At 37.5% G+C, this 13,293-nt stretch overlaps 1 protein-coding gene across 1 annotated transcript; it reads left to right on the plus strand.

Moving 5' to 3' along the window:
- The first annotated feature begins 387 nt into the window (after positions 1-387).
- Positions 388-1,609, plus strand: LOC113767137 (serine carboxypeptidase-like 51). The gene is made up of 5 exons (XM_027311318.1): positions 388-502; positions 581-756; positions 1,136-1,157; positions 1,256-1,338; positions 1,385-1,609. The coding sequence occupies exons 1-5, from the start codon at positions 388-390 to the stop codon at positions 1,607-1,609; spliced, it is 621 nt and encodes a 206-aa protein (XP_027167119.1).
- Positions 1,610-13,293: the final 11,684 nt, after the last annotated feature.

Here is a 13,293-nt window from a genome sequence, read left to right on the forward strand (position 1 = left end):
GGGATCTTCTACAGTGGAACGGTAAAATGAAGAAGCTGATTAGATGAATACAGAAATGAAGGCCTAGAATTTTGCTTCTACTAATTGGATGTATTGAAGTCCGTTAACTAATGTTAAGTAAATAAATCTTATCCCTCTAAATATTGTAAGGACAAGTGTCAGAATATCCAAAAGCATATTTAGGGAAATGGAAAAGGTATTGGGTGGGTGTGTGTGTGTGTGTGATGGAGAGGAGCCAAATCCAATGGGTAACTAGGCGTCTAGGACAAATCACCCATGTAATATATCTAATCGAACTTTCTAAGTCTTCGACTTTCTTCAATCCTTGCATACAAATTTGCAAAGTCTGTTTGTCAGGATCAATTTTATCTATCTTTTGTGTCCGAAATGGAAAGGTCAGACATTGTTTCTCTTCTTATGGTTCTATTTCAGGTGGGAATAGCCATAGTAGTTGGAAGTCAAGATGGATCAGAAGCGTGGAGATATGTTCAAGTCAGACCAAGTATGTTTCTGATGTTTTAAATGCCAATTAAAAGGATCACTTGTCAATGCTGATATTGAGTTCTTGTGTTTGTTTCAGAGGCTCACATGTTCTGGTGGTACTCATGGTTCGCCATATCAGCCGATACTAATACATATCAGCCGAGTCGTAACCGGAACGGAGGGGACCGATACGATACCAATCCACGAATCGCGGATATTACCATATCCATGACGACTTGCTCTGACTCGGTCAATATTGGTCTATTCGAATCCGTGATGCATGATATCGGCCAATATATCCGAGTTAACTCGGAGTCAACTGGAATATTTTTTTAAATTATGCCTTTTTGATATTTTCTAATTTTAGTAATTTTTTCGAAATTTTGGAAAACTTTCTTGTACTATAATGTGCATAACACCCGATATTCAACTGATATGTCGCGACGGATGTGGAACAACCGAGACCGTAACCCGTGATGGCGAACCATGGTGGTACTACAGAAGTCCAAATAGGATTCAAGATCTAGAAAAGCCTTGGCCAATTATTCTTTGCCTGCAAGGCGGACCGTGAGTATCAGAATTCTCGTGGGATTTTTTCAAGTTTCAATCTTTGTTGCTTGTTCATACAATCAACTGTATTTTGTTTATGAAGGGTGCTTCAGGAGTTGGATTTGGTAATTTTGAAGAATTTGGACCTCTAGACATGTTTCTAAAGCCAAAAAAATTTGACATGGTTGCAGAAAGCTGATCTTTTGTTTGTGGTTGGTACTAGGTTGCATAATGTTGGTGAATAATCACATCAGCATCCATGCTGTTTTTCAAACTGAAATGGGATTTTCCTACAGGTTTTTTCTTGTATCTCCTTATCTAAATTTATTTTGCCTGTTTGCAATCTAAATAGGATTATCCAGTTGAAACATGTTACAATTTTGTGAAAAACGTTAAAAACACCACATTATTTGTGAAGACTGATGTGGAGGCTGCAAAGGATGGAACTAAATTCTTGATTGAATTTTTCAATAGGAATGAGACCCTCCAAAAGAGTCCTCTATATATTGTGGCTGAGTCTTATGGAGGCAAATTTGCCATTACTCTGGCTTTATCTGCTTTAAAATTAAGCTATTGAGGCTGGGAAGCTAAAGCTGAATCTCGGAGGTAACAATTCATTTTTCATTCTTAAAACTAAAATCTTAGTTTCTCTTCAATCCTAAACTCTTGAGCTAGCTCTTACCTTTTTTGTATAGGAGTTGCATCGGGGTATAGTTGGATTTCACCAGAGATTTTACCATATGTAGTTTCTGTTCTTCATTCATCTCATGATTACTTAGTTAGAAGAGGTGAATTGAGTTCTGGTGACCAAAATACAGTTTTCATGGGCTCCTTTTTTGAAAGACATCTCGTTTCTTGACAGCAATGGTTTCCAGAACTCAATCAGGTATCAAGTTTTACACCTAAAGATGGTACCATCCTAAATCCAAGCCTTAAATGCATCAATGAAATATGTTTTTTACTATTGAAACTTGTGTGAATTTAGCAACCCCACATGTCTGACCTAATCGAGCTCAAAAATTTTAAGTTGCCTAAGAAGCTTGTATTGTTTAATGCAGGGTGGCTAATCAAATTAAGAAGCAAATTGCAGCAGGTACGTTTGCAGAGGCCACAGACACTTGGAACGAATTGGAAGATCTAATTACCAATTACAGTAACAATATGGTATGAATTTTCGCATAGTCTAATTGAACTTATGTTAATCACAACAAATCGGTGCATTTGTGTGACAGCCCCACCTCCCCCTAGGGCGTACCCAAGGATTTGGCGGATCGCTTGCCCAACTCTCGCCAGGACTCAGTCACAATTCATGAAAATTTACAAATAGAACCTCAAAATACAACGATCTTAATTACAGCCATCAATATAGATACATTCATGGACCTCTAATGTTCATACAGTCTATAATACAGCCAAAGAGTCGAACTTGCTAAAAATCAAACCAAACAAGTCGGCTAGACACCTATGCAGTGCTTACACGAGCAACTAACAAATTTGGAAGAAATCGAGACCTTCCTCAATTCAATCTCTCAAGTTCTCATCCCTGTAAGGAAAACAAATGCCGTGGAATGAGCTAAAAATCTAGTGAGATTTCAAGTAATTAAACAGGTAAAATACAAGACAAGATAGCATATCCAGACATCGAGAAACAAGTCAAACACGAATGGATCATGACTCAGTATATAGCTAAACAAGTAGCCAGATAAAACATGCAAAAGGGTACAGTAAGAAACACATTCATGTCAAGGATACAAGTTGCCCTCTGGAGCAAGTTCTACAGTAGCTTGATCAAGGTCCGTTGACTCTCCGTTAACCATGGAAGTATAACGTCCGTAGATCTTCACTTTACACCAATTCCGTCCACCTATCAACCCCCTTACCTGGCCCGAACACCATAGGAGTACCCAAGGTTCGTCAATCTCATCGACCAAGCCCTTGCTGGCTCGATTCGACCAACTAGCCCTATGTTGGACTTATAGTCCCAGATATTCAGATTGGAGACGTTAGTTGTCACTTACGCTCCATATTCAGAAATAAACAGAGATGATATTACTCTAGCATACCAATAGTCGAGGAGATAACACTCCACTCGATAAAACAGAACAGAGGTACGTACGGCCGCTCAGCACTTACAGGTAAAGCACAAGCATAAACACAAGTACATGTCATCTACAAATCAAGTTACTTGTTCATGTATGAAGGGGATATCAAGTGTTTAGTCACATCAAGTTAATTGAGTGTATATAAGAGCATCCTCGCCTACACAAGTTTAAATCACAAATAAGTTCAGCATATCATGTTTCCAAGCATTTCAAATATTTCAAATCCAAACAATTGAAATCAGGTGATTAAGAACCCTGTTCAAACAAGAAAACTTGAAGGAAGATACAGAAATAAAAAATTCTCTCAGCGAATCTGGCCACCAATCCGGCCAGGTTTTGGCCGGATTTTCAGGGGAAAACTTAAAAACTTTGAAGCTCACTGCCTCAAATCCGGCTGAAAATCCGGCCTGAAAGTGACCGGATTCTGGCCACTTTTCAGTTGTAACAAAACGGCTAACACATGTTTTAACAAAATATCACAAGTTCAATTGAGCTAGGTCAAGTGCAATAAAGTACACACTTACTTATGAGACGAGAAATCAAGTACCTAGAATTGTCTAACAATAATGAGCATGTAACACGTAAGTCAAGGGAATAACCACTCGAGTGACCAACAAGTCAAGTGCAAGCAAAGCAATTCATTTCCTATCAATATCACGAAGTGAACTGCATAGGATCGAGTATGATAAAGTACATCCTCATCCCAAAGATTATCAGTTCAAGAACAACTACTTAAACCAAGTAAACATGTCATTCAATCAAGCAGACATTCCACGTAAATATTTTCATGTACTTGGAACACTCACCAATCAAATGCAACCCTTCACTTTATCCCTAGTTCGTCCTCTTGAACTCTCTCAAGTCCTGTGGTTATATACTATATCAAAAGACGTGCAATATAAAGCCAAAATACATGAAAAAATTAAAGTTTCTAAGACTTCATTTCCTTTCTCTTAAACCTCAATTCCACTCATAAACCATACCCAAAATGATTGACCAACTCCAAACTTAAAGTGGAAAATAAAAGTTGACGGGTTCTTATTGTATCAATGCAAGTTTAATTCCGATTTTACACCCGTTGGACTGCAAGTATACAGGTCGAAATTTTAGTACAAGATGTGTATCGGGTCGATCCCACGAGGAGCAATTTAAACAATTACTAAGCCCCTGTTCTCTCTATTATTTAGACTTACCATTAATTTTGAGCAGAGAAAATCTAATGCTGTAATCTACAAATCTGATGTACAAATCTAGTTTAACAAATGCTGAATGCAAATAGAGAAATTTCACTTAATGAAGATTCTAGGGATGTAGATTCCACTTATGGCATAAACTACACAAATAAATGGATTTACTTATTGCTATTATTCTTGCTTAACCAGAGATTTATTTCCAAGATTACCAAGTCTCATTTCCATGATGAAATGGCTTAGAGCAATATAGATTTCCCTATTTCCATGGTGAAATACTACTACAACTCTGTTTTAGTTCATGAAATACTAAGTAATCCACTTAAGTGTATTTCTATTTTCATGAACATACAACTCAAGCTCTACTCATGTGTTTCCATTGTTATTACCAATTCTCATTGAACAATAACAACTGTAAACAAGTTATTGGTGATCAAACAATAAAAAGAAATCACAACTACACAAGTAGACAAGTTAACTCAAGATATAACAAGTGTAAATCACATTCAATTAGTATTATTTAGCCATAAGTTTCATCTACTCCCTAGATGAAGGAGTTTAGCTACTCATGAATGATTTAACAATCAAATTCACAAGTTTATTAATACAAAACATCATAAAGTACAAGTATAAGAAAGATAAAAGAAAGCTTAGCCAATTGAAGGTGAAGCTCTCCAATTCCTGCTATGTTCTTGCACAATATGATTACAAGTGAAAACTCTCCAAAAAATGCTTCTCCAAGTACTCCTAACTAGAGAGAAAACTTGTTGCAAGAAGGAAAACTAGCTACGTATGGTTATCCTTGCTTCTCCCTTGTGTTTCTGCATAAAAGGTGGTAGAAATTCCATTCCTCTCACTTCATAATTTCCTCCACTTAGATTTTGTAAAAAGAAGTCAAAGATATAATGTTCCTTTTGTCCACACTCATTTGGTCTTCTCTTTTATTGCAGAAGCATGTGCCACCGATTTCTGTCCCTCAAAATAGCTGTAAAAGTTGTGAGAAAGGTAAAGAAAAACGGCTGTGCCACTTGCTGAGGAGAGAGACAGATCCGAGCCTCGGATCCGAGGAGTGATAATGGATCCGAGCTCGGATTATAGGATCCGAGGCCTTCCCATGATGGATCCGAGGTCGGATCGTCCTGACCTCGGATATACTCCACCAGAAGTACAGACGAGGGGTCGGATCCCTCTTGTACACACGGATCCGAGCTCGGATCCGTGTTGAACATTTTTCCAGTTTTTCACTTCTTCCCTTTTTCTACATTTTTGCTCCCACTTTCTTGTGTACTTTGTCCTCTGGATGACCCTGACATTTCTTTCAACTTGTGCATGAATTTCATACATCAATTACCTTCACAATTTCACAAAATTACGCATTAATCACTCATTTATCAATTTCTTAACTCTTAAACAATATTTAAGCAATTATCACCAAAAGAGTTTAAATATGGCTTTAATCTTCTCAAAACATACCAAAAATTCATGCCAAATTCATACAAAATGTACGTTAAATATTCACTTATCAAATTCCCCCATACTTGAATCATTGCTTGTCCTCAAGCAATTTTACACAAAACTTACTTCAAATATTCAATAGAGAAAACAGTATGCGTACTCTTGTCAAATTTAATTCCTCAAAAACCTAGAAACCAATTATTATGCCATTTCTCAGATTACACTAAATACTCATAATATTCAATTAAATAAAAATAATTATGCCTAAATTTTGACAAATTCAAATCAATTCTCTCATTCTATCCTAATTCCACAAATAAGTAAATCACATAGTCAATTTTATGGCCTTCCTCATCCCAAAACTTAACAATTTAGAGGGATTTATTCACAATTCATTTTATTTAAATAGTGAAAACGTCTTTTTACGTGAAAATCAACACTTTTAGGTGAAAATTCCCGGTTACTCGACATTTCACTCATTTAAATTGCCAATCATACTCTTAATTCCAATACCTTTTTACGCGAATGTCGACATTTGTAAATGCCAACCCCCGGTTACTCAGTATGTGAATCATTGGAGTAGAAAATTACTAATATTATTTTTCTCTCTTTTTTTTTTTTTTCAAATCAATTTCTTTTTCCCTCTAAGTATAATTAAAGGAAGAATTTGGCCTTTCTTTGACTATATCAATCACTTACTTATAAAATTAAGTAAAAATGATAAATATCATTAATCTTGCAAAACTCTAAGCATAACTTTTCTTATTTAAGCAAATATACTTTCTAAAATGTAAAAATCTTACTTGCATAATAATTCATTTCAAGACAAATAAGAATTAAACTTTTCCAAAATACACATAGCTTGTTATCCAAATGGAAGATATTTTAGAAAAATTTTGACAGAGTTTCCCCATAAAAATGGATGAAACTCCCTGCCAACAACCTCATTTTCACAAAAATTATCCTCATGACAATATCTCCAAATATAATTCCAACATTTTTAAGCTCTAAACAACTAAAGTCATGCATTTCAAGACACAATCACCCATACGATAAAGTTATCCCTCCCCCACACTTAAAATCTACAATGTCCTCATTGTAGAGGAAGGTAAAAGAACTGAAACTTCCCTCAAATAGGTGGTGATGCAATTTGAAGCCCTTAATCATCACGATCATCCAAATTCTGCCCAAATTGAGACAACAAGGGTACCAAACACCATAAGTAGCACAAGATGATTCAAATAAAAGAAAACTGAAATCACAAAGTTTGTCTTAACAAAAGAAAAGAAAAATAAAGAAATAAAAGATCTAATCCGCTAAAAAGTATCATGGTTGCTCGGAACGAGGGTCTACTGCCTCCTCGGCTCCATGATAACCCTGTGAAGTACCAATATGGCCCTCCTCCTGATGAGGTGTCGGAGTAGGAGACCGTCGGATATGAAAATGATCCTCGATCGCACGAAGGCGGCGATCATGTCGGTCGAGGCGCTCAGTCATCATCCGCTCCGTCTGGTCAATGCGCTCGACGACTCGCGTCTCCATACAACAAATAGCATTGAGAAGCTCTTGCCACTTGGAGCGCGGTTGAGGAGGTGGTCGCGGAATCGGAGGAGGAAGAGTCTGCTGTGCCTCCGTCTCTTGGGTTGCCGCTTGTGGTTCAGTGTGAGGCGGAGGCTGAGTGGAAGTCGATGCTTCTCCTGTGTCCCGGACCAAAGCAGCTCCAAAATCAGTAGAAATACCCAAAGCGTTGAGTATAGAAGCATTTACCTCCTCGACAGACCTAGTTACCACCGCTCTCTCGGTTCCACGAGGAACCTTGAGCTTCTCAAACACGAGGGATAGCAGTCGAGGGAATCCGAAGCAAGTCTCGCCGGCCCTCATGCGAGCTGTGGTCCGCATATAGCTGATGATAATGCTGGGTAGAGGAATGCCAGTCAACTGCCTACCCAATCCATGTATCATCTTATCCAGAAAATAGAGATCGCTATTTCGGATCTCCCGTTTACCACTCTTTTTCGGCACCACATTAAATGCAAAAAGATAGAAGATCAGGTGGTATCGATGCTCAAAGGAGTCGGCATATACCGTGAGTTTTTTCGAAGTTCCTCGCTCACGGTACTGACCCTTTAGACGCTCCACGGCTTCTCCCACTTGCCAAGGGTCTCGAGCCTTGAATTCCTTAGTCAGTTTGACATCTTCGCCTTCGTCTATGAGTTGAACGAAACGTCGCAGTGCCTCTCGATTGAGAACCACTTTCCTGCCTCGAACCCACGAGACGATGAGGTTGCCACTGTGACTCTGCTTGTTCTCCACATTGGCGTAGAACTCCCGGACCAAGTTGGGGTAGTAGTACTTGGGCAATTGAAGGATGTTCTCCCATCCAAGTCGCTTGAATGCTGTCGAAATATGGTAGTGCGCATCCACCTCTGGAGCCAAGTGTTTCTCAATGATGATCTCCTTGGCTAGGCCGGCTTCATACCACTCTTGGTTTTCGAGCGATGTGAATCGTGTGGTATCGTAATCTGGCGGTGGCTCATCACGGCTAGTGGATGCAGTCTTCCGGCGAGATCGAGGTGGTGACTCAGGCGAAGGAGATTCTTCCTCAGGCGACTCCTCATGCACAGAAGGTGTATGTTCTTCACTTGACGATGGTGTAGGAGTACGAATACGAGCCCTCCTTGTACGAGCCATAGCACCTATAAACAAGATGAGTATGTATTAGAAAAGATAGAAACTCGCTCATTCATATTAAAATAGGAATTTAAGAAAATTTCGGCAGAGTTTCCCTTTGAAAAAGGGCTAAACTCCCTGCCAAAATGTCCCCAAATTTAAACAAATAAGCTTCCTAACACTTCTCAAATCCAATTCCTACACTTAGAAAGGATATTAGCAGTAAAGAAATTATTTCATGCATATTAAGTGCAAACAATTTTAAATTATATCTATTTGCAAAAATAAACATTCAAACACTTGAGAATATCATCAATCCAATTCATAACACTCGTTAACACTCAAGTTAACTACACATGACTCCCAAGTTATCCTAATATTAATTATTTCAAGTAAAAGTGGTTCAATGTGCTTAACTTGATCGGGAACACACACTTTTACCCAATGGGCTATTGCTCTAATGATAGCATATCATTTTTAATTATAACATTGATTTATACTTCTCGGAACAGTTCATATATTCACTGAAAGCAAAATTCACAAATTTAAACCACTAAAATGCTCAAGCCCAAAAATTGAGAAGGAAATCTCAAAACTATCACCAAATTCATAATTTTTACACAAATAAGCATGAAAATAATTATTACAGCTGATTTGAGCACAATGTAGCACAATTATATCACGAATTTGCAACAATTAAGCAAAATGTATTGAAAAACTAAAAATATACAAAAATGAGAGATATAAAATGTCACAGAAATTCGAAATTTGTTACCTCAAATAGATGGAGTGATGATGGAGGATGATAATGATGCAAAAATGGAATAGAAACAAGCCCAAATTCGACCTCAAATTGCTAGATTTCAGTTTGGCCCTATTTCGCGTCTTGAAGATCAAAACCCCTCAATTTGATGTTTTTGATTCTAAATTGTTGAGGGTTAATGCTCTCAAGAGGTTAGGGAAGGTTTTATTGTGAAAAATTGGGAATTTTATGGATGAAATGGAAGATTGGAGGAAAGGGGATAGGGTTTCGAAGAGAGAGAGAAGAGAAATCTGGAAAAAATGAGGAACCGAGGCCTCGTTTCCTTTCTTATCGCGAAGAGATCCGAGGTCGGATCCTTTCTGGAAGGCCTCGGATCCTACATGGCTCGGATCAGCCTCAACAGAAACACAGACGAGCCCTCGGATTTATCTGGGTTGGAAAAGATCCGAGCTCGGATCTATGGATCCGCGGTCGGATCTGTCTGGGATTTTAGGATCCGAGCTCGGATCCTGACTTCTCTGCACTAATTGCAGAAACTGCAATTTTTCAAACTTTTTCTCCCTTTTCCGGCCAATTCCAAAACACACATTGGACAAACTTTTATCAATTCTAACCTCCCACGCACATGCAATATACCTTAAACACAATATCCATCCTCTCAAAACACAACAAACACATTTACATTGAAAATCGAGGGGTGAGGTTCTTTGATCATTTTTGCATTTTTACATCAAAATGGCATTTCTGAGCATTAAATACACATCAAATGAATCCATGAACCTTTATAACCATGATATCACCAAAACTCACTTGAAATGCACAATGTATGTATAGGCATAGAAATTTTAAACACTTAAAACACAATTTGGTAAGAAAACTCCCTGCCAACATGATCTTCAAGTGCACCTCCAAGATGGATGATAAAACTCCCGTATCTCCTATAAACAAGTGAAATACATCTAATTAATCAATTAACTTACACCAAAATGTAAGAAACACATAAAAACACACAAATACACTATTATTATTAGGTTGCCTCCCAACAAGCGCTTTTGTTTATAGTCGTTGGCTCGACTTTCCTATAACTTCTTTAATTCTCCATTGCATTTCCTAAGGAGTAATTTACTCCTTTAGGAACCTTTTCTCCGGCCAAATAGGGCTTCAATCTTTGCCCATTTACTTTAAATGGAGAACCATTTTCTCCTTTTATTTCCACTGCTCCATAAGGAAATACTTGAGTTACTTCAAATGGTCCCGACCACCTTGACTTCAATTTTCCTGGAAATAACCTCAGGCGTGAATTGAACAAGAGTACCTTTTGCCCTACCAGAAATTTTTTAGGAATAATATGCTTGTCATGCCAATATTTGATCTTTTCTTTATAAATTTTGGCATTTTCATATGCATGTAGTCGGTGTTCCTCCAATTCACTTAGCTCAAGTAATCGCTTTTCTCCTGCAAAATTACAATCCATGTTAATAGATTTAATTGCCCAATAAGCTTTGTGCTCAATCTCCACAGGTAGGTGACAAGCTTTCCCATAGACTAAACGATACGGTGACATCCCTAGGGGTGTCTTAAATGCCGTTCGGTAAGCCCATAGTGTATCATCTAGCTTTGTAGCCCAATTCTTGCGTGATTTATTTACAGTTTTCTCCAAAATGAGCTTTATCTCTCTATTAGCTAGCTCTGCTTGTCCATTGGCTTGAGGATGATATGGAAGTGATGTCTTGTGCCTACAACCATATTTAAACAATAAGGAATCCAATTGTCTGTTACAAAAATGTTTCCCTTCATCACTTACTATGGCCTTGGGTATACCAAATCTACTGAAAATATTCTTTTTAAGGAATCTAAGTACAATTTTAGAGTCATTAGTAGGTGAAGCGATTGCTTCAACCCATTTAGAAACATAATCCACTGCTACTAAGATGTACTTATTATTAAAAGAACTAGGAAATGGTCCCATAAAATCAATACCCCATACATCAAATAACTCAACTTCCAAGAACGTAGTCAGGGGCATTTCATTCTTTCGAGATATATTTCCAGTTCTTTGGCATGCATCACAATTTTTAACATATTCCCTAGCATCTTGGTACATAGTTGGCCAATAAAATCCTGATTGCCATACCTTTGCCACAGTCTTTGAAGTACTGAAATGACCACCTGTTTCAAGGTTATGACAATGATATAAAACATTATGTACCTCATCTTCAGGAATACATCTACGTATCATACCATCGGCACAATGTCTGTATAGCAATGGTTCCTCCCAAAAGTAACTTTTTACGTCATGTAAGAATTTCTTCTTTTGATGATAATTAAATCCCTTTTGAATCTCTCCACTGACCAAGTAGTTAGCAAAATCTGCATACCATGGAGAATTTCTAAGTGCTAGGACAAACTCATCCGGAAAATTCTCTTGAATTGGAACCTGATCTTTGATTGGGATATATTCCAAACGTGATAAATGATCTGCAACTAGATTCTCCGATCCCTTTTTGTCTTTTATCTCCACATCAAATTCCTGCAATAAAAGAATCCACCGAATTAGTCTAGGTTTTGCATCCTTCTTATGCAGCAAATATTTAAGAGCTGAATGGTCCGTATATATAATGACTTTAGATCCTACTAAATAGGATCTAAATTTGTCCAAAGCAAATATCACTGCCAATAGCTCTTTTTCTGTCGTTGCATAATTGAGTTGAGCCTCATTTAGCAACTTGCTAGCATAGTAAATGACGTGCAATCGTCCTTCTTTCTTTTGTCCCAAAACTGCTCCAACTGCATAATCACTTGCATCACACATCAATTCAAATGGTATTGACCAATCGGGTGAAGTTATAATTGGGGTCGAAATCAATTCCTTCTTCAACCTTTCAAATGCAACCAAACAATTGTCATCAAATTGAAAAGGAGAATCTTTACATAATAAATCACATAATGGTTTTACTATTTTAGAAAAATCTTTAATAAAACGTCTATAAAAGCCAGCATGTCCTAAAAAACTCCTTATCCCCTTGACATTGCTTGGGGGTGGCAATTTTTCGATGACTTCTATTTTGGCTTGATCCACCTCAATTCCCTTGGAGGAAATCTTGTGTCCTAAGACAATTCCTTCTTTTACCATAAAATGACATTTCTCCCAATTCAGTACAAGATTTGTTTCCTCGCATCTCTGCAAAATTAATTCCAAATTATGAAGACACTGATCAAAAGATGAACCATACACAGAAAAATCATCCATAAATATCTCCATAATTTTCTCAATATAATCAGAAAAAATAGCCATCATGCATCGTTGAAAAGTTGCAGGAGCATTGCATAAACCAAATGGCATTCTTCTAAAGGCAAAAGTGCCATAAGGACATGTAAATGTGGTCTTTTCTTGATCCTCTGGAGCTATAGCTATTTGATTATATCCTGAAAAACCATCAAGAAAACAGTAAAATTCATATCCAGCTATTCGCTCCAATAATTGATCAAGAAATGGTAGGGGAAAATGATCTTTTCTTGTTACCGTATTTAACTTACGATAATCAATACACACTCTCCACCCTACCACAAGTCTAGATGGAATTAATTCATCATTTTTACCCACGATTGTAGTCATTCCACCCTTCTTTGGTACCACATGAATTGGACTAATCCAAACACTATCGGAGATAGGAAAAACTATACCTGCGTCAAGCCATTTAAGAATTTCATTTCTTACCACCTCTTTCATGTTTGGATTGAGTCTTCTTTGTGTTTCCACCACTGGTTTGCAATTGTCCTCCAATAAAATTCGATGCATGCATATAGAAGGACTTATACCTTTAATGTCTGAAATTGTCCATCCAATTGCCTTCTTACACCTTCTTAGAACTCTTAGCAACTTTGCACACTGTTCATCATCAAGGTCAGCACTAACAATTACAGGTAAAGTTTTATTTTCTCCAAGAAATTCATACCTTAGATGAGTCGGAAGTGGCTTGAGCTCTAACCTTGGAGGTTCAATTTCTGAAGGTTGTGAAAACCCTTTTCCTTGGCCAAGACTTTCATACAAATTACCCCTTTTATAAGGTGCTTGAAAATC

This window comes from Coffea eugenioides, chromosome 1 (assembly GCF_003713205.1).
Source record: "Coffea eugenioides isolate CCC68of chromosome 1, Ceug_1.0, whole genome shotgun sequence".
NCBI lineage: Eukaryota > Viridiplantae > Streptophyta > Magnoliopsida > Gentianales > Rubiaceae > Coffea > Coffea eugenioides.